The sequence below is a fragment of the Hypomesus transpacificus genome, chromosome 11 (genome assembly GCF_021917145.1).
Source record: "Hypomesus transpacificus isolate Combined female chromosome 11, fHypTra1, whole genome shotgun sequence".
Taxonomy (NCBI): Eukaryota; Metazoa; Chordata; class Actinopteri; order Osmeriformes; family Osmeridae; genus Hypomesus; species Hypomesus transpacificus.
The window spans coordinates 749,262-772,263 of NC_061070.1; the positions used below are offsets into that span (position 1 = coordinate 749,262).

At 46.6% G+C, this 23,002-nt stretch overlaps 1 protein-coding gene across 1 annotated transcript; it reads right to left on the minus strand.

Moving 5' to 3' along the window:
- Nucleotides 1-1,810: 1,810 nt before the first annotated feature.
- Nucleotides 1,811-16,226, minus strand: hcrtr2 (hypocretin (orexin) receptor 2). The gene is made up of 7 exons (XM_047029898.1): nt 16,010-16,226; nt 15,003-15,181; nt 7,579-7,822; nt 3,583-3,698; nt 3,136-3,356; nt 2,610-2,731; nt 1,811-1,980 (listed from the first exon to the last, which is right to left on the minus strand). The coding sequence occupies exons 1-7, from the start codon at nt 16,224-16,226 to the stop codon at nt 1,811-1,813; spliced, it is 1,269 nt and encodes a 422-aa protein (XP_046885854.1).
- Between the last annotated feature and the right edge of the window lie 6,776 nt (nt 16,227-23,002).

Here is a 23,002-nt window from a genome sequence, read left to right on the forward strand (position 1 = left end):
ACTAATGTAAAAAGTCAACTTTATTGGTATGTGATTGATTGGTTGAGTGAATGATTGTGAGTGATTTACATTGAAACGTAGAAAGGTAGGATTGCTTCAAAAGAAGTATTTGTTTGAATGAGTCAAGCCCAACACGAGTAAGGTATAGCGTATAAGGTCGGATAGCGGTACATTTTCATGTGTCAACTCAGATGAATGCATGCTGCATGACGTCAAGTCAAAGGTCAGTTTAGTGTCCATAAATCACACTTACCTAATTGACAGGTGTTTTGCACACATACAATGTAAATAACGACAAGCACAACAATCAATTATATTCAAAGTTCTCTTATCATGACCATACATAGGCTGCAAATAGTTGAAATATGTGACGTGAAAATAACATGACTGGATCTAAGAACTGATTTCCATATGCAATAATTAAAATACCAAACAATAACAATAAACCATAATTCAAGAAAACAAATCTAAAATCTAAATAAGTCTGATTTGTTTATGAACATTTCTCTGAAGACTTGAGAGGAAATAACCATGTGAAAGCATCATAATTAGCATCTAGGATAGGACAGCAACGGGCCAATCAGCGTCACAAGAGTTGACATAAATAACACACGAAAACAACATTGAAAGGAAACATCAGATAATCACATTGTGCTGAAACATTCTGTTTCCACTTCCAGATACTCACTCACTCACTCACTCACTCACTCACACACTCACTCACTCACTCACACACTCTATATTTTAACATGACATCGCATCATCATAATCACAGGTCTGATCAATTCCAGTGAGTTATATATACTGAGCCCACACCACAGCCTTTCATCTTTCATCTAGGCAGATCATCCTTCTGAATCCTCTGGTCTGTCCCATCTGAGGAGTGGAGGTGCCCTGGGCACAATGGGTCTCTGTGTGTGTGTGTGTGTGTGTGTGAGCAGCATCATGAGGTGTAATCTGTTCCCAGCAACATGTCCCTGTAGACCCATCAGCACCTTCATCCTACCCAGGGATCAAGCCCTGATCCTGGGGATGATTGGCTAGGCAGAGGACAGACACCAGGGCCTGCATTCTCACACACAATCAAGTCTTTGTCATTATTTTTTGAGGATATAATGTGTGTGTTCCCTAATCTGTTTGTATATAATGGCTAAAGTGAATCCCCAGTTGGGGGATGGGGCTGATCTAGACCATCCCCTCCTCTCCTATCCTATCCTCCCCATCTCTCCTCCTCTCCTCTCCTCTCCTCTCCTCTCCTCTCCTCTCCTCTCCTCTCCTCTCCTCTCCTCTCCTCTCCTCTCCTCTCCTCTCCTCTCCTCTCCCTCCATCCTCTCCTCTCCTCTCCTCTCCTCTCCTCTCCTCCCCTCCCCATCTCTCCTCCTCTCCTCTCCTATCCTATCCTCCCCATCTCTCCTCCTCTCCTCTCCCCTCCTCTCCTATCCTCCCCTCCCCATCTCTCCTCCTCTCCTCTCCTATCCTATCCTCCCCTCCCCATCTCTCCTCCTCTCCTCTCCTCTCCTCTCCTCTCCTCTCCTCTCCTCTCCTCTCCTCTCCTCTCCTCTCCTCTCCTCTCCTCTCCTCCCCTCCCCTTTCCTCCCCATCTCTCCTCCCCTCCCCTCCTCTCCTCTCCTCTCCACTTTTCCCCTCCTCTGCTCTCCTCTCCCCTTCTCTCCCCCCCTTCACTCCCCTCCTCTCCACTCCTCCCCTCCTCTCCTCTCCTCTCCTCTCCCCTCCCCCCCCCCCCCCCTTCACTTCACTCCCCTCCCCTCATCTCCTCTCCCCTCCGCTAGTCTCCCCTCCCCTCTTAGTATTAAACTACCTGGTCTGATATTCGAGACACACTGTCGACGTTCTGGACCTGAGTAGAGACAGACTTCCTGCTGTCAGTGCTGTTCCTGGCCTGAATCCACTCTTTGGGTCTCGGACCGCGCCCGAAACAGCGGCAAGAGAACGCCGCTTTGAACTCCTCTCGGAACTTCCCTGAGGGAACAAGAGCACACTTCCTTTGAACACACAGAATGTTCACACATGAGACTTGGATGCTGTCAATATTCCTTAATGAGTTGGAATTATGCAGGGATGTGTCTGTTTGAACTATTCTTCTGCATGAATACTCAAACCACCTCTTTAGTGTTATCAGACCAGGCCTGGTTCAAAGACTAATCAGTTCACACTGAACAATTAATTATGAGAATGCAATGATTAATACTTCATGAATGCAACTGTGTAAGTAAGTGAGGGCAATTATAATTTAGACGTTTCATCTGTATTGTAATTCAGATTCATGGCTAACTGGCTAAAAGAGGCTTCTTTTCAATTAGCCTCCCATTCATCGCAACCGCGGGAGGCATTTTTCCTCAAACAAAGGACCCACAACACAACTCAACAAGGTCTGTGGACTAAGGACCTTCCATGATTGCAGACAGAAGATCTTTTCTACTACAGGTTTCTCAATCAACACATCAACTGCAGTACAGTACCGATCTTCCCCTAAAATAAGATCGTCATTTATTCATGAGGGAAAGTTTGGACTGTGTGATCAAGCCCCAGGCTGTCCAGCAGATGGCGTGATAAAATCATGAGACCAGACGTTCCTCTGATCCACTCACCGCTGAGGAAGTTATAGATGATGGGATTGGCTGCGCTGTTGGCATAGATCAGCCAGTGAGAAAAGGTGAACCAAGCGTAGACTGTCTCTCTGTCGTTGGTCTTCTTGAAGGTACCAAAGACCCTGATGGAGAACAGGGAAGGAGGGAAAAAGAGATGTTGGAGATGGAGAGGCTAGGGAGCAGGGATTTGATCTGTCTCTCACTACTGCATTGATTGGAGTTTGTTGGTCAATCATCATCTGGGTCCTTTTTTTACTGGATTGCACAGAGTATTGATTCCTCTGGAGTCAATACAAAATCGTCTTTGCTCGTGTTGTAGTATTTACCTCTGGGACTGAGGTCTTTGATAGACAGTCTATAGCCTACGAGGGTCCAAAACATAGAGGGTGAATTTGATGTATATCTATGTGTGCACTTTAGGCACCGCTTCGTCAGTGAAGTTCTCCATGTTGACCCAAATCAAGTGCACCCCAAGCATTGCGGTCTGGGCCAGGCCCAGCTGTTCCACACCCTGACGGGGGCCTACCTCTTCATGACGTTGAGGAGGCTGATGGGCAGGTAGCACAGAGCGAACACCAACAGCACCACCATCAGCATGCGCGCCGTCTTCCTGCGTGCTCGGATCTGCTTGACCTCCGCCGACACGGCGCTCGTACGGACGCGGACGGACTCCCCTGGGCCGCCGGCCTGGGCGGAGCACTGCAGAGACCGCCACTTCCTCTGCAGCACCGACGACGTCCCCGGGATCTGCAACCACAGACAACAGGACCTGGTCAGGACCTGGTCAGCCTGACTGACTGATGAGTTGATTAAACAGTAATTAATTCATTCATTGAAATGAATGAGCAACACAAATACACTTTAGTCATGTATTAATTGAGCCAGACCAAGCAGATCTATTGAGCCAGCACAAATTACAACGAGAAAGGAGCCAGTGTTTGTATTCATCTCTGGAGCAGCCCAGACTCCTCACCTGTTGGCACCAGAGCTTGTGGCAGATCTGGATGTAAGCCAGGACCATCAGACACAGAGGAGCCAGATACGTTACGATGAAGAAGCAGGTGTGGTACACCTTGGGGTAGATCTCGGCTGAGGACAGAAGAAAACAGGACTTGGTTTGACGACAACAGCAGCACAGGGGCACACTGACTGCTGCAGCGGTTATTCAAGTCAAAGTGGCTGTCGATGAACAATTTGACGGGCGACTTGGAATCAATCAACTCAACAATAAATGATTCAGCCATCAATCTATTCACCAGTCAAACTGTTGTTCACTTTTTGGTTCATTCTTTTTATATCTCATTCTTTTCCTCATTCAGAATTGTGTTTGTGCGATTAAAATGCTGTAGTCATGGGAACAAAACAAAAACCCCTCTTTGATAAAGTGTCCCACTGCAGCATGATATGAACTAGTGATCAAGTATGTAATTGGGTTGGCTCAAATATGAATGAGTCTGACTGTCAAATATAAATAACTTCAAATTATGAAATGGCAGAGGACATTTCTGCAGACAGACTTCCAACTACAACACTTGAAATTGCAAGAGTAAACAACTTTGATATTCTTTGCAGTGGCTCATTGGCAAATATCACACAGCTTCCTGTACACGCACATGGCATTGGACAAACTGCTTCCACACACACACAGATCGACAGATACTCGGCTTGGGGGATGAAGCGCTCCACTACGGAGAAAGGAAAAGGTGGGGATAGTCTGCTCTAAAGTGAAGGTTTTCCAGATCCCTCCAGACTTCGAACTTGTCAATATTGGTCAAAGCCAATGGTTCAGCTGGTTTCGCTTTGAGCATCAGTTTCTACCGAAAGGATTTGATTGCGTTGTTGGTATTCTTAGCACATTCGATCCATTAGCTTGAAGTTAACGGCGACACAGTCAGAATACAGCTCACAGCATGGCGACCCAACAGACAGAACTCCGTGTCCACGTTTGAGGACCTCGGAGCTCCTGAAGGCGCCTGTTAAAATGTGCTTGAACTGCTGCGGTGGTTTTGCGTTACCGAGGGCTGCATGATGCAACTGTTGCAAAGGCTGCACAGAGCTGGCAGGCAAGGAGGCTGAGAGACTAGGAGGCTGGGAGAATAGGAGGCTGAGAGAATAGGAGGCTGAGAGGCAGGGAGGCTGGGAGGCTGAGAGGCTGGGAGACTAGGAGGCTGGGAGGCTAGGAGGCTGGGAGGCTAGGAGGCTGGAGGGCTGAGAGGCTAGGAGTCTGGGAGAATAGGAGGCTGAGAGGCAGGGAGGTAAGGAGGCTAAGAGGCTGAGAGGCTAGAAGGCTGAGAGGCTAGGAGGCTAGGAGGCTGAGAGGCTGAGAGGCTAGGAGACTGGGAGGCTCGGAGGCTGAGAGGCTAGGAGGCTAGGAGGCTGAGTGGCTAGGAGACTGGGAGACTGGGAGGCTCGGAGGCTGAGAGGCTAGGAGGTTAGGAGGCTGAGAGGCTAGGAGGCTGGGAGACTGGGAGCCGCAGTATCGACGGTCCAGAGGTCAGTCCAAATCTATGATTTTAATCTATTTCACCTGAGCTAATGTCTGACAGGAGTTTCTGTGTGAGTTTGCTTCCAGTAGTCAGACTGACGCCTCCTGATCTGACACCGTCTAAAGGCTCATCTTGCTTCTTCATAAGTCTGATATAACCTTCCACCCCACTCCCCCTCTACTCCCCCCAGCCCTCCCCCAGCCCTCCCCCAGCCCTCCCCCAGCCCTCCCCCCAGCCCTCCCCCCAGCCCTCCCCCCAGCCCTCCCCCCAGCCCTCCCCCAGCCCTCCCCCCAGCCCTCCCCCAGCCCTCCCCCCAGCCCTCCCCCAGCCCTCCCCCCAGCCCTCCCCCAGCCCTCCCCCCAGCCCTCCCCCCAGATCTCTCCCAGCCCTCCCCCAGCCCTCCCCCAGCCCTCCCCCCAGCCCTCCACCCAGCCCTCCCCCAGCCCTCCCCCAGCCCTCCCCCAGCCCTCCCCCCAGCCCCCCCCAGCCCTCCCCCAGCCCTCCCCCAGCCCTCCCCCAGCCCACACACCCCTGCCAAGGCTCTCTGACAGAGAGACATCAGGATTGACAGCATCTGAAAGCGAAAAGGCTTTCAGGGATTTCCATTGCAACAAAAGAGCTGTCTGCTTGTTAGTGCTCAATGAAATGCCTGTAAAATCTATAAATGAGCAGGATGAAAGGGAGATTACACTAGAGGTCTTAACAGAAGGCTTTTCTAACTGCTCTTCAGGAATCACTGTGTGAAACACAACACTCAGGTCATGTCTGATTCAAAAAGGATACATTTTGAAACCATATATATTTCAATACTGTATCTCAGTCTTTGGTCAAATGTAAATGTGAAATACTCTCCTCCAGAGGACTGTCAACATATCAAACATTTATATCAAATCTCAGTAGGATTTAGAACATATTTTTACCCTGTCTTTGGGCAAAAAATCCATAATTGACATTCTGATTAAATTGCTTCAACAGCAACACCTGGGCATACAAGACAGGGTCAATCTGTGTGAGGTGTCTGGGGAAGGTGGTCCTGCTGTTGGGGGGAAATCTCCTATGCTATGTGCTCCAATGGAGGAAGTCCTGAATACAACAACCAGTATTCAATATTGACATTTTGTTTGTCTGATGATCATTTGCTAATTTCACCTTCAGTTCTCTACCACTGGTTTTGCTGTAGGCTACATATACTGACGGTAGGCTACAGTGGCATTTTAGAAAATAAATTCTAACTTGCAAATTAGGAACTACTTTTAAGCACATGACAAAATAATGACATTTTATTAAGGCCTTTGCCTGGTCCAGAGGACAGGAGGTTGTCCAAATTTCCTATTTTCCAATTTACGTTTCCTTTTTTAATTGAGCAGTAGCTATTGCGTTAGCCAATTGGCTTGTAGCAGTAGCAGCCAAGCCCCCAGCACCCTACTGCTCAGGACCAGACGAGCCAGAAGTTCAACATGGCGCTGACCATATCTCAGTGTGCCACTGAGCACTTTCCATAGAATGGGACGCAATCTCTCAACAGCTTTGACGCTTGGGTCAGCTTAATAACAGGTCTACTGTAGCAGCTGTAAAACTAACGAGAATGGACGTCCAGGAGAGCGGGGCTAACAAAGCAATGACGGGGGTGTGAAGGGGGTCACAGACCTCGACGCAGACACTGAGTGGACAGGGAAGAACATCGAGAGGATTTCTGTCACAGTCAACCCACATATTGTATTGTGCGACTGAGGTAAGGAATAGGCCTGTGTGATGATCATTTCGCCTATTTGTTTCTTATGAAAGATGGATGCTCTACTTTACTTTTGTTGTATCGTACATTTGCATTAGGTTGGTTGGATTATTGCTTATGAACATTGGACCATAGTATTACTTTATCATAATACCTGGAGATAATTGACCAACTAGTGTGAAATAACATTAAACCTTGGGTTGGTTTTCCTCCTTCCAACTATTGGAGTCACCAGCATGTAAGTTTCCCTACTGACTGTAAAAGTACTAAATATTAAATCGATGACTCACAGAAAATATTGCCTCGATGTGTGTTAGCCCTGGGTTAAACAGAAATGGATTTACGTGGGAAATTACACTCGAGACGGTTTGCATACTTATGTTGGGTATAATGAACCTGGGTATGATGAACCTTCCCCCAACTGGTTCAGCTCCACTAAGTACAGGTTGGTAGTTGTGGGTTAGTGTGAGCTATACAGTACATTGTGATAGGTGAAGTAGTCCCTTTCCACAATTACATAGTTCACAGTTTACAGCAGATAAGATTGTTTGCCCATAAAGTAGCTGTTGCAAATGTACAACTTGCTGTATACCGGGTGAGAGTTTAACCCTATCATCGCCTGCTAACCACCAAGTACACCCGTACACCTGTATACAGGTTAGTACAAAGGGAGTGGCGGTGTTCACACCTGTGCTAGCCAGCTAACCTCCAGAGCTGTGAGCGGACAGGTGTGGTCCAGACGTTCCCTCACCTCCCCAGTGCTCGTCGCACACGGTGAAGAGGCTGGTCTTGTTGGTGAGCTCGGGCAGCAGGCTGCTGCTCTCCATGACGACGGCCTGGGGGATCATGATGACGCAGGACACCAGCCAGATGAGCAGGATGCTGCGGCGCGCCCGCCTGCCCGTGCTCTTGAACATGAGCGGGTGGCAGATGGCGTACCAGCGGTCCTGCGCGATGCAGCTCAGGGTCAGCACCGACACCGACACGGAGATCGTCTGGGGGGGTGGGAGGAGACAAGGTGGGGTGGGAGGAGACAAGGGGGGGTGGGAGGAGGCAAGGGGGGGGTGGAAGGAGACAAGGGGGGGTGGGAGGAGACAATGGGGGTGGGAGGAGACAAGGGGGGGTGGGAGGAGACAAGGGGGGGTGGGAGGAGACAAGGTGGGGTGGGAGGAGGCAAGGGGGGGGTGGAAGGAGACAAGGGGGGGTGGGAGGAGACAATGGGGGTGGGAGGAGACAAGGGGGGGTGGGAGGAGACAAGGGGGGGTGGGAGGAGGGGCAAAAGGTGGGAGGAGACAAGGGGGGGTGGGAGGAGACAAGGGGGGTTGGGAGGAGGGGCAGAAGGTGGGAGGGGGGGTGGAGATAAGAGGGGGGGGGGGTTGAGGGATAGGTGTTTGGAGGAGGGGCAGGCGGGGTGGGGGGTGGAGAAAGGGGGGGTGGAAGAATGTGGGTTGAAAGTAAATAACCTCTCTGTTCATTCTTCTCAGTGATCATGTATGTGGCCATTGACTCATGCAAAGTCACACACACAGGACTGGTCAAGTGAGGGTGATACTGTACAGCCTAATCAGAGTGGGCAGAGGTGGCCACCCAGACTGTCTCTGGGGTCCTGGAGGATGAGAACCGTTATCTCTGGATGTTCTCCACAGCTGAAAGGGCTGAAACAGGCTCTCTACTCCGGTGGATCTGGCTGGCGAGGAGGCTAGCTGTCAGGGCACTGATGAGGCGGCCGTTCAGCTTCATCCCCTGGTGTGTGTGTTTGTGTGTGTGTAAGTGTGTGTGTACGTGTGTGTGCGTATGTGTGTGTAAGTGTGTGTGTGCGTGTGTGTGTGTGTGAGTGTAGGAGGGGTGGCAAAGAGGAAGATATTGAGAAGGTGAGCTGATGGAGGGGAGAAGCGTATGTGCGTGCGTGCGTGTAATGAATGTAATGTGGCTTGATGAAATGCTAGTTTTTGCCTATGTGTCTGTAGAGCGCAATATTGATCAGTGGGATAGTCAGGGAATGACATATAGATTGCTGAATGTTCTTTAAAAGATGTAACGACAAAGGCGACAGATCAGAAATCCCTTCTACACACCTACTGTATACCAGGTGAAGCGTGACTAGTGCAATATAAAACATGTGTTCAGTCATCATCAAATCATGTAGTTAGATGGGAGGTTAACCATGAATACAAAATACATTTAAGGTTGCTGTGTTGTACAGAAAAGGTGTGTCTTAGTTTTAGTAATAGGTTATCTTTTCCAGAGAAATGCAGCTGTCCACTGCAGAGAGACACAGGCACACTAGCTGGGATGTTTTTGTAATAGATGTACTAGTTGACCATCTCTAGCTCTGGGAGAAAAATAAATAAAAAATTCCTTCATTCGGGTTTAATTACTGAGTAATTTGTCTAGTGCCTGAAACCAATCACATACCCAACGTTACAAACAGGGGGTGTGTAAAATGAAGTGAGTAATTATGGATGGAGTAAGACAGCTTCATTTCACACGGCTCAGCTGAAGTCCACCGACGTGGTAATTCAAAACAACATGATTTATGGGAACGCTCAGCATCCACCCTGGACAGGTACATGTAGAAACACGCCAGGTTTTAGAACAGGCTGTCAGTGCATCTTGGTCACAACTTAGCTACACAAAGCACACCTGAGCCGTGCAGAGCCGGTTCAATGGGTAGAGGAACGTACCTCAAGTATGTACTATCCATAAAATATTTCCAATATTGTAAAACTGAAAGAAAGTGGAAAAAAGAGGAACTAACTACCAATAATTGTGTGTATAACGTCTTTGATTCGATTCACGTAATTGATCTGGATGAACGCGAATCGAATCCAAGTTGTTGATTAATGTCCCAGGGTCCCCCAGGTTGTGCGTCCAGCCGGCTGGTCTCAACACGATCGCAGCTGTGCCAGGCCTTCCCTTCTGACACACCATGGGGGAGGAAGACAATGCCCGTTATAACATTGTCTTGTCACGCTGATGAATGTTTGGGCATGACTTGCCAATGTGCAATGCTGGTACTGTTTTCTATGGGTATTCCCTTACAAAGCAGGACACCGTATTTTGGCTGGGGGTCGCTATTGAGGTGCAATTCCCTGGCTGTTTGCCAACTGCATATATACGTAGATCTCCATCACAATGTTTACAACCCTGCAGTGTCTCTTGAGTGGCATTTATTAGATTGATACATCATTCATACCCATGGGGAAGAAATGCATGGAAGTATTATGCAGAGCGTTCCAAATAAGAAGCACAGAATCATTGATGGCAGTATTGTAGTGCCCCGGTCCCCAATCAGAAAGGCTTCATGCACCTAGATATTCTTTATATTCTAACTGGGGCCTTTGACAGCCTTGATTGAATGTGTGTTGTCTCTGAGGGATGGGGGGGGGGATGGGGGTACATTAGGGTGTGATGTGTTAGGTCTTTAAAGGATAATTACTGTGTCCAATCACTCGTCCAGAGCTTCACTCTGAAAGACAGGAAGTGCAGCATTTAACTATATCAAAGAATCCCATGCTGGGCCAGGGTAACTGCACACCGCGGACCCGGGGGACGTAGCCTCGTGTTGCAAAAAAATGAGGAAGCAGGTTCAGGCATGGCACTCGGGCAGCGCGCGGCATATCACCCATCACCGTGTTCTCAGCCCATAGGCTTAGCTTGATAGGCGGCGCTGTAAAGTCGCACACATGCACGCACACGCGTCCTTGTGTGTTCTGCGCTGCTGCCACCCACCACCATCCCCGTCTCCCCCATGCTGTCTCTCTGTACTCCCCGTGGGGGATTTAGCTCGTTGCTCCCTGCCTCATGTTATGCATGCTACAGTGAAGGCAGGGAGCGCATCCCCATGTACATCCATTCCGCCAATTTTAAACCATTTGTCATGTGTATGAATAAATGGTGAAATCAATCCCGTGCGTGTGTTGACTGAACCTGAATATGTATGTGATGGAAACCCTTGGGATTCTCATGAAGCACACTCTATTACACATTATTAGTACATCTCTATAACACTCTACTAAGATAGGAGCTTCACTGTGTTGGTCTTCATTTGAATTGGGGTTTTGGAAACCGATTAGGTCTTTCTGCACCTGAGGTGAACGATATCCACTGACTGGAACATGACCCATGACATGACCGTGGCCAAACAGCAACAGAATGCTTGTGCCCACACTCTTGAACCCCAAATGGTCAAAGAACTATGATGATGCTTACTATGCAATGTTTTATCCGACCTTATCCTACCAATGGAACCGTGTACCGTATGTAGTCCTGAAAACAGATCTATGCAGAACGTATAACATTAAACAACTCATCTGATTTCTTTCCCCAAAAAAACAGTAGACCCATGATAAAGAAGTCTTTTCATTTCCTTGGACAAAAGTGTACAGGAAATTAAATGAAGCCTTTGTGTGATAACACTCAGGATTAAATCAAATTGATGTCACTATCATTGTGAAGTAAGCTAATTAAACATGTATCATTGAATGACTGTCCACCAAACATCTCCGATTCCATGTTCTTTCTGTTCTGGAAGAGGTCTTTTTTTAACGGAAATCTAGAACAATAAGCCATTTCCCAAATCAATAAGTTAACAAGCCAAATCAACAAATCAGTTCACTTCTAGAAATACACCTGCATCGTACATCCATAAGGGCGTGCAAAATCATTAACAATGATTTCGACATTCGGGAGTTTGCTGCGTGCTGTAGAGAAAACTAAAGTCTAAACAAAGAATGATTTTCAGAATGCTGTGCATGTACCATGTCTGCTGTCTCCTCTCTTAACCTCAGCACATGGACCCATTCTGACAATCATTCAAATGAAGCAAATGACTTTAAGTGATTTTTTTAAGAGTGTTGGGCCTCGGGTAATGATTGTAGACTCGTCCTCTCAGGCTGTCACATGTTCTCAAGACCACGATCAGAATGAGACTTGGGGATGATGTCAACTAACCAAGCCCCTGGGAGCTGCAGAGCTGCATCTATTAACGGTCTTAAAGTGTGATTAAACGCCAAAACATCTTATTTGAGTTAAATCCCTTTGGTTAATACTCCTGCATGGCTATACTCATTCATGCATCCCATCGAATCAAAAAAGGGTTTTTTACCTCTATAAACATGACTTGGTGATAAATGATATTGTGTCTCTTTTGGGTTCTGGTGATGAAAAACCCTTAAAGAATGTGTGAATTTTTGAGCACGTATTACAGGGAGGTGTTGATTGAAGTGCCCTTCCTTGAGATGTGTTATCTGCACAGCAGATGTTTATCTGCACAGCAGATGTGTTATCTGCACAGCAGATGTGTTATCTGGTGCTGTGCTGCTGGTTTCGGGAGTACAACGGTACTTAAGATAGATTTGTTGGACCAGATGTTAGTTTGTTTCCTCCAGGAACACAATGACACATATTGGGGGACTTGCTGCACTTGTTGTCTAGTTATAACTGATTTAACTACTTGTACTCGCGGTGAATTATATTATTGTTGCTTGCTGTCCACCACGTACACTCTTGCACTTTCGAGGAACATGTTGTCTAATTATAACTTGTTTAACGACATGCTCCTCTGGTTCTACCCATTGGCTCTTATTTGCTTTTCACAATCTATGCTTCATGTTTTGGCTACCCGCATTGTTTTTGGGGCTATCTCGTTGTTTATGATCATTGACCTATGCACTTTTTGTAAAGCTCTTTGGATGAAAGCGTCTGCTAAATGACTAAATGACCAAATGTAAATCCGTTGACATCCCTAGGCTAACCTAGCCTGGCTGCCAGCCCAACTTCTCCCCGCCCCAAAAAACATTTGGTCGGGAAGTTCGGTCTGGAGGGTCTCGTATTGGGGACCAACTACAGAAAACCAGAATCTGGGCGGACCAATGAAATTGCCAGGGCGGGCTTTATACGATGATGGACAGATGATCAACAGTAACGTAATCAACAAAGTCACGAAAGAGCGCTTGGGTTGAATTCGTTTTCAACAAACAACATATTACGTTGCTCTGATTGGTTGTAGGTCTATCCAATTGAGCGAAGAGGCATTTGTTTTACGAGTTCGGTTGAAACACGCCCCGTAGTCAAAGCCCAACGGAGAGTTCTCAGACTCATATTCTGACTAGAATGATGAGTATGACAACGTCAGGCTAAGGCTAACCTATACATGCAGGTGACTGCTCACCAAGACGTGTGTGGGAGCTGGAACATTTCAGACGCGTCTCCGACGTACCTCCAAACCTTTTCCAACCTTTGGATGACTGTGCCTGTATTTGAGATGGTTTTGCCATTTAGAACCTGCCACTGTAAAAATGTCTGCACGTGAACTGACATTTCTCTGCTCTGCTCTTTAACCGTGTATTAAAGGTCATTTCTCTGCTCTGCTCTTTAACCGTGTATTAAAGGTCATTTCTCTGCTCTGCTCTTTAACCGTGTATTAAAGGTCATTTCTCTGCTCTTTAACCGTGTATTAAAGGTCATTTCTCTGCTCTTTAACCGTGTATTAAAGGTCATTTCTCTGCTCTGCTCTTTAACCGTGTGTTAAAGGTCATTTCTCTGCTCTGCTCTTTAACCGTGTATTAAAGGTCATTTCTCTGCTCTGTAACCGTGTATTAAAGGTCATTTCTCTGCTCTGCTCTTTAACCGTGTATTAAAGGTCATTTCTCTGCTCTGCTCTTTAACCGTGTATTAAAGGTCATTTCTCTGCTCTTTAACCGTGTATTAAAGGTCATTTCTCTGCTCTTTAACCGTGTATTAAAGGTCATTTCTCTGCTCTTTAACCGTGTATTAAAGGTCATTTCTCTGCTCTGCTCTTTAACCGTGTATTAAAGGTCATTTCTCTGCTCTGCTCTTTAACCGTGTATTAAAGGTCATTTCTCTGCTCTTTAACCGTGTTTTAAAGGTCATTTCTTTGCTCTTTAACCGTGTATTAAAGGTCATTTCTCTGCTCTGCTCTTTAACCGTGTATTAAAGGTCATTTCTCTGCTCTGCTCTTTAACCGTGTATTAAAGGTCATTTCTCTGCTCTGCTCTTTAACCGTGTATTAAAGGTCATTTCTCTGCTCTGCTCTTTAACCGTGTATTAAAGGTCATTTCTCTGCTCTGCTCTTTAACCGTGTATTAAAGGTCATTTCTCTGCTCTTTAACCGTGTATTAAAGGTCATTTCTCTGCTCTGCTCTTTAACCGTGTATTAAAGGTCATTTCTCTGCTCTGCTCTTTAACCGTGTATTAAAGGTCATTTCTCTGCTCTGCTCTTTAACCGTGTATTAAAGGTCATTTCTCTGCTCTGCTCTTTAACCGTGTATTAAAGGTCATTTCTCTGCTCTGCTCTTTAACCGTGTATTAAAGGTCATTTCTCTGCTCTGCTCTTTAACCGTGTATTAAAGGTCATTTCTCTGCTCTTTAACCGTGTATTAAAGGTCATTTCTCTGCTCTTTAACCGTGTATTAAAGGTCATTTCTCTGCTCTTTAACCATGTATTAAAGGTCATTTCTCTGCTCTTTAACCGTGTATTAAAGGTCATTTCTCTGCTCTGCTCTTTAACCGTGTATTAAAGGTCATTTCTCTGCTCTTTAACCGTGTATTAAAGGTCATTTCTCTGCTCTTTAACCGTGTATTAAAGGTCATTTCTCTGCTCTGCTCTTTAACCGTGTATTAAAGGTAATTTCTCTGCTCTTTAACCGTGTATTAAAGGTCATTTCTCTGCTCTTTAACCGTGTATTAAAGGTCATTTCTCTGCTCTTTAACCGTGTATTAAAGGTCGTTCTGTGGATTCTGGAGAGGCTGGATCAGCCGATGGCTCGGGAACGCTGGAGAAAACTGAAAAGTGTCTGGCCTGCAGCTTCCGGATCACCATGGGGTCCAATCAGGCCTCTCTGTCTGCTTGGACTGCCTCACACACACACAACTACTGACTTTACTTTCTCTGCATTACAGAGGTTCGACATTTTTAGAGGAAAAAAAATGGTTGGCAGAGAGTATTTTATGACATTGATGATAAATGTAAATGTTGGGTGAGTGGTAGCCTGTTGCTGTGGGGAACCAGTCCACACGACACACAGACAGGTGGGGTGAGGATGGTTGTGACTATAGGTCTGAACAACTCTGCTGTACACCTGGCTATCATGATCCTTTCAAGAGAAATAATAAAAAACGTTTTTTATTGGGTCAACATCATCCTCCTCTTACCTGTAGATAAGGTAGAATTTTACATAGAGTGTTCCCGAAGAACCACGTCTCGGTGATATCCACTACCAGGCTCGCGGGCAGGCAGGTGATCGTGACCAGCACGTCAGCGAACGACAGATTCACTATGAAGTAGTTGGTGACTGTGCGCATGTGTCTGTTCTTCCACACTGCGAAACAAACTGAAAACACAGACAGAAAGTCGCGCGGCTGCAGCTCGTAGGAAGACAGAGACGCACAGAGACGCACAGCGCTGGCCCGCCAGACCGCGGCAGGATGGTTTGGAGAAGTGAACAGCTGATGAGGAATCCCTGCGGCTTCTCCCAGCACGCTTACCGCAGTGACGGCTCCGCGTCTCGAAGTGAGATGTCACTCACGCGCGTACAGAAATGCATGACCATCAGCCTCCTGCAACAGCTGCAATCTCAGACCGTGTCTTGTGCATGTGCAAAAAGGATGGTGCTATCACCCCCCCCCCCCCCCCATAACTAGTCTTATTCAGCTACTACATTATTAAAAATTGACACTACACTGTGCAATGTGTGAGAAATATTGGTATCTCATAAGGGGCCCATTAAAAATGTATTTGCGTGTATTTAAAAACATAATTTTGTACTTACAAACGACCCAATTCAATAGTTTAGATGCAATAAAACAATAGGTTAATGCTAAACAGGATCCTTACTGAATGCCATACACAATAGCGTACCAGATAATCTATACAGCAGGCTATAAGTACACGACTGAAACCATTTTTTTTATCAGAAGGTCTTCAACCTGACGATAAAAGCACATACTTGTACAAAGGCTACAGAATAAATGTGCTTGACTGACCGTAATAAAAAAAAATATTTCTTAAATTGATCATTATAACACTGGTTCCAAATTAACTGATATATCACAAGCATCTTTTCTGAATGACGCTCGTTTAGGGTTTTGGGGTTCAAAGGATGATTAAAGGTTAGCAGGTGATATTTTATAAATATAGTAAAACAATCAATTAAACTTACCAAGTGTGTTTCCAACAAGAGAAACAAAAAACACAACAATGTATCCAACGATAAGAACCCATTCATACTGTTTAGGATGCAAATACTCTCTCCAAATGTACTTTAAAAGTTCATCGTCGTCATCGATGTGTTGGTTAGGATGCAGATCCGTGCTGTTTGGCTGGTTTGCAGGCGTCGAGCATTCTCCGCAGTCCGAGGTTACGGTGATTCCAGACATATCTAAAAATGTTAAGATTTGAGGTGTCCTTATACAGTGTCCAAACAGCGGTTGGCGCCCTCAAGTGCGACTGACCAACAGTATAACTGGGAGAGCGCGCTCCGAATTGATGAGGAATCGATGTGTGACGAGTTGCTTCTCCAGGGGCAAGGCGCGCAGCCAGTGGCCAACCAGAAATCTCCAAGCCCAACCAGGGACATCATGTGTGTTTTCGAGAGATACCGCAAACCCATTTATAAATTCCTACTTCGAATCGCCGTCGGATAATAGGTATAATGTAAAATACGTAACTTAATGATAAAACTTAAATTACCCCTTAGACCAGGACATAAAGACAATACCTGCATATTTTACTATCTTTAGAATAGACTGTAAAAAGGCATATACACTACGCATGTATTATTAATATATTATAATGCATTTCCATATCCTAATGAAACAGAAATATAAAAATTAGTAAATCTAAACGTAATGCACCATGCGACTTTAATATGATCGACTGGGAAGGCCAGTCTGGGAGTTTTAATGTACACATAATGAATCAAGTATTGATTTAGAAGGTGCGTTGACAGACAGTACAGGGAGTTTTGGCACCTGCAACGTCTTGATCTGCAGTCAAATGTTCTATGAGCTCCACCCTGACCCTACCCAGGGTTCTGTGCTGTGCCGGACATCCTTTAGGGGCCCCCCTCCTCCCTCCTCTGTTTTTGGATTCAACACATTTTCAGACCCCCCCCCCCCCCACACACACACACACACACACACTGGTGCCCTGGGTAATCACATACACTCACACACTGGTGCCCTGGGTAATCACACACACACACACAAACACACACACACACACACACACACACACACACAAACTCACACAATGGTGCCCTGGGTAATCACACACACACACACACACACACACACACTGGTGCCCTCTGGGTAATCAGTCCCACTCTTCCCACACTTAAACGCTCCTGACCCTACCCTCTATTCAACTAAAGATCCAGAGTTAGTGTGAGTGTACATGTATACAGTATGTGTCTGTGCCTGTATATGTGTGAGTTAGTGTGAGTGTACATGTATACAGTATGTGTCTGTGCCTGTATATGTGTGAGTTAGTGTGAGTGTACATGTATACAGTATGTGTCTGTGCCTGTATATGTGTGAGTTAGTGTGAGTGTACATGTATACAGTATGTGTCTGTGCCTGTATATGTGTGAGTTAGTGTGAGTGTACATGTATACAGTATGTGTCTGTGCCTGTATATGTGTGAGTTAGTGTGAGTGTACATGTATACAGTGTGTGTCTGTGCCTGTATATGTGTGAGTTAGTGTGAGTGTACATGTATACAGTATGTGTCTGTGCCTGTATATGTGTGAGTTAGTGTGAGTGTACATGTATACAGTATGTGTCTGTGCCTGTATATGTGTGAGTTAGTGTGAGTGTACATGTATACAGTATGTGTCTGTGCCTGTATATGTGTGAGTTAGTGTGAGTGTACATGTATACAGTATGTGTCTGTGCCTGTATATGTGTGAGTTAGTGTGAGTGTACAGGTATACAGTATGTGTCTGTGCCTGTATATGTGTGAGTTAGTGTGAGTGTACATGTATACAGTATGTGTCTGTGCCTGTATATGTGTGAGTTAGTGTGAGTGTACATGTATACAGTATGTGTCTGTGCCTGTATATGTGTGAGTTAGTGTGAGTGTACATGTATACAGTATGTGTCTGTGCCTGTATATGTGTGAGTTAGTGTGAGTGTACATGTATACAGTATGTGTCTGTGCCTGTATATGTGTGAGTTAGTGTGAGTGTACATGTATACAGTATGTGTCTGTGCCTGTATATGTGTGAGTTAGTGTGAGTGTACAGGTATACAGTATGTGTCTGTGCCTGTATATGTGTGAGTTCGTGTGAGTGTACATGTATACAGTATGTGTCTGTGCCTGTATATGTGTGAGTTCGTGTGAGTGTACATGTATACAGTATGTGTCTGTGCCTGTATATGTGTGAGTTCGTGTGAGTGTACAGGTATACAGTATGTGTCTGTGCCTGTATATGTGTGAGTTAGTGTGAGTGTACATGTATACAGTATGTGTCTGTGCCTGTATATGTGTGAGTTCGTGTGAGTGTACATGTATACACTATGTGTCTGTGCCTGTATATGTGTGAGTTCGTGTGAGTGTACATGTATACAGTATGTGTCTGTGCCTGTATATGTGTGAGTTCGTGTGAGTGTACATGTATACAGTATGTGTCTGTGCCTGTATATGTGTGAGTTCGTGTGAGTGTACATGTATACAGTATGTGTCTGTGCCTGTATATGTGTGAGTTCGTGTGAGTGTACATGTATACAGTATGTGTCTGTGCCTGTATATGTGTGAGTTCGTGTGAGTGTACATGTATACAGTATGTGTCTGTGCCTGTATATGTGTGAGTTCGTGTGAGTGTACATGTATACAGTATGTGTCTGTGCCTGTATATGTGTGAGTTCGTGTGAGTGTACATGTATACAATATGTGTCTGTGCCTGTATATGTGTGAGTTAGTGTGAGTGTACATGTATACAGTATGTGTCTGTGCCTGTATATGTGTGAGTTAGTGTGAGTGTACATGTATACAGTATGTGTCTGTGCCTGTATATGTGTGTGCACGGACTGTAATTTCAGTTGTGTGTATGCGCAGCTTGTGTGATGGAGTACTTTGTCAATAAATAAATCAGACAATAAATCACAAGTAAACTTGTTCAGATTTAGTTTTTCACGGCTCACATCACAGTGTGTTCTCTTTCATTGATCCATTTCATCATGGTCTGGTGAGATAGCTTCTATTCTGGGTCTATTGTTAAAGCCCTAAACTCCGTCCCTCTCCCTATAAGCTGCTAAACACCGCTCGCTCATGCTTTATTTTGTGCCAGTCAAGTGTCTTCTTGCGGATCACATGTCCCAGTGTTCTGAAAGAATTAAATAATGCCTCAATTGTTTCTAGTGCTTTGAGATTAATATCCTGACACATTGTTGGGATACAATGAGCTTGAAAAAGACAGCTGACTACAAAAAAGCAAGGGACCTGACATGATGCTAACCTGGATCTCTGACATGGTGCTAACCTGGATCTCTGACATGATGCTAACCTGGATCCCTGACATGACGCTAACCTGGACCCCTGACATGATGCTAACCTGGATCTCTGACATGGTGATAACCTGGACCCCTGACATGATGCTAACCTGGATCTCTGACATGGTGCAAACCTGGACCCCTGACATGATGCTAACCTGGATCTCTGACATGGTGCTAACCTGGATATCTGACATGTTGCTAACCTGGACCCCTGACATGATGCTAACCTGGATCTCTGACATGGTGCCAACCTGGACCCCTGACATGGTGCTAACCTGGATCTCTGACATGGTGCTAACCTGGATCTCTGACATGGTGCTAACCTGGATATCTGACATGGTGCTAACCTGGATCCCTGACATGGTGCTAACCTGGATCTCTGACATGGTGCTAACCTGGATCTCTGACATGATGCTAACCTGGATGGATCTCTGACATGGTGCTAACCTGGATCTCTGACATGGTGCTAACCTGGATCCCTGACATGGTGCTAACCTGGATCCCTGACATGGTGCTAACCTGGATCTCTGACATGGTGCTAACCTGGACCCCTGACATGATGCTAACCTGGATCTCTGACATGGTGCTAACCTGGATCTCTGACATGGTGCTAACCTGGATCCCTGACATGGTGCTAACCTGGATCCCTGACATGGTGCTAACCTGGACCCCTGACATGATGCTAACCTGGATCTCTGACATGGTGATAACCTGGACCCCTGACATGATGCTAACCTGGATCTCTGACATGGTTCTAACCTGGACCCCTGACATGGTGCTAACCTGGATCTCTGACATGGTGCTAACCTGGATCTCTGACATGGTGCTAACCTGAATCCCTGACATGGTGCTAACCTGGATCCCTGACATGGTGCTAACCTGGACCCCTGACATGGTGCTAACCTGGATCTCTGACATGGTGCTAACCTGGATCCCTGACAGGGTGCTAACCTGAATCCCTGACATGGTGCTAACCTGGATCCCTGACATGGTGCTAACCTGGACCCCTGACATGATGCTAACCTGGATCTCTGATATGGTGCTAACCTGGACCCCTGACATGATGCTAACCTGGATCTCTGACATGGTGCTAACCTGGATCTCTGACATGGTGCTAACCTGGATCCCTGACATGGTGCTAACCTGGATCCCTAACATGGTGCTAACCTGGACCCCTGACATGATAATAACCTGGATTTCTGACATGGTGCTAACCTGGACCCCTGACATGATGCTAACCTGGATCTCTGACATGGTGCTAACCTGGATCTCTGACATGGTGCTAACCTGGACCCCTGACATGATGCTAACCTGGATCTATGACATGGTGATAACCTGGATCCCTGACATGGTGCTAACCTGGATCTCTGACATGGTGCTAACCTGGATGGATCTCTGACATGGTGCTAACCTGGATCCCTGACATGGTGCTAACCTGGACCCCTGACATGATTCTAACCTGGATCTCTGACATGGTGCTAACCTGGACCACTGACATGATGCTAACCTGGATCTCTGACATGGTGCTAACCTGGACCCCTGACATGATGCTAACCTGGATCTCTGACATGTTGCTAACCTGGATCCCTGACATGGTGCTAACCTGGATCTCTGACATGGTGCCAACCTGGATCCCTGACATGGTGCTAACCTGGATCTCTGACATGGTGCTAACCTGGATCTCTGACATGTTGCTAACCTGGATCCCTGACATGGTGCTAACCTGGATCTCTGACATGATGCTAACCTGGATGGATCTCTGACATGGTGCTAACCTGGATCTCTGACATGGTGCTAACCTGGATCCCTGACATGGTGCTAACCTGGATCCCTGACATGGTGCTAACCTGGACCCCTGACATGATGCTAACCTGGATCCCTGACAGGGTGCTAACCTGGATCCCTGACATGGTGCTAACCTGGATCCCTGTCTTGGTGCTAACCTGGATCTCTGACATGATGCTAACCTGGATGGATCTCTGACATGGTGCCAACCTGGACCCCTGACATGGTGCTAACCTGGATCTCTGACATGGTGCTAACCTGGATCTCTGACATGGTGCTAACCTGGATATCTGACATGGTGCTAACCTGGATCCCTGACATGGTGCTAACCTGGATCTCTGACATGGTGCTAACCTGGATCTCTGACATGATGCTAACCTGGATGGATCTCTGACATGGTGCTAACCTGGATCTCTGACATGGTGCTAACCTGGATCCCTGACATGGTGCTAACCTGGATCCCTGACATGGTGCTAACCTGGATCTCTGACATGGTGCTAACCTGGACCCCTGACATGATGCTAACCTGGATCTCTGACATGGTGCTAACCTGGATCTCTGACATGGTGCTAACCTGGATCCCTGACATGGTGCTAACCTGGATCCCTGACATGGTGCTAACCTGGACCCCTGACATGATGCTAACCTGGATCTCTGACATGGTGATAACCTGGACCCCTGACATGATGCTAACCTGGATCTCTGACATGGTTCTAACCTGGACCCCTGACATGGTGCTAACCTGGATCTCTGACATGGTGCTAACCTGGATCTCTGACATGGTGCTAACCTGAATCCCTGACATGGTGCTAACCTGGATCCCTGACATGGTGCTAACATGGACCCCTGACATGGTGCTAACCTGGATCTCTGACATGGTGCTAACCTGGATCCCTGACAGGGTGCTAACCTGAATCCCTGACATGGTGCTAACCTGGATCCCTGACATGGTGCTAACCTGGACCCCTGACATGATGCTAACCTGGATCTCTGATATGGTGCTAACCTGGACCCCTGACATGATGCTAACCTGGATCTCTGACATGGTGCTAACCTGGATCTCTGACATGGTGCTAACCTGGATCCCTGACATGGTGCTAACCTGGATCCCTAACATGGTGCTAACCTGGACCCCTGACATGATAATAACCTGGATTTCTGACATGGTGCTAACCTGGACCCCTGACATGATGCTAACCTGGATCTCTGACATGGTGCTAACCTGGATCTCTGACATGGTGCTAACCTGGACCCCTGACATGATGCTAACCTGGATCTATGACATGGTGATAACCTGGATCCCTGACATGGTGCTAACCTGGATCTCTGACATGGTGCTAACCTGGATGGATCTCTGACATGGTGCTAACCTGGATCCCTGACATGGTGCTAACCTGGACCCCTGACATGATTCTAACCTGGATCTCTGACATGGTGCTAACCTGGACCACTGACATGATGCTAACCTGGATCTCTGACATGGTGCTAACCTGGACCCCTGACATGATGCTAACCTGGATCTCTGACATGTTGCTAACCTGGATCCCTGACATGGTGCTAACCTGGATCTCTGACATGGTGCCAACCTGGATCTCTGACATGGTGCTAACCTGATGGACCCCTGGATCCCTGACATGGTGCTAACCTGGATCTCTGACCTGCTAACCTGGATCCCTGACATGGTGCTAACCTGGATCTCTGACATGATGCTAACCTGGATGGATCTCTGACATGGTGCTAACCTGGATCTCTGACATGGTGCTAACCTGGATCCCTGACATGGTGCTAACCTGGATCCCTGACATGGTGCTAACCTGGACCCCTGACATGATGCTAACCTGGATCCCTGACAGGGTGCTAACCTGGATCCCTGA

Coding starts and splice junctions, on each gene's coding strand:
- hcrtr2 (XM_047029898.1), bottom strand. CDS start 16,226: ATGTCTGGAATCACCGTAACCTCGGACTGCGGAGAATGCTCGACGCCT. Junction 7,823..15,002: donor AAATTCTACCTTATCTACAG/GTAAGAGGAGGA, acceptor CCACCCCCCCAG/ACGATCTCCGTGTCGGTGTC. Junction 2,732..3,135: donor CTCCTCAACGTCATGAAGAG/GTAGGCCCCCGT, acceptor GTTCTCCATCAG/GGTCTTTGGTACCTTCAAGA.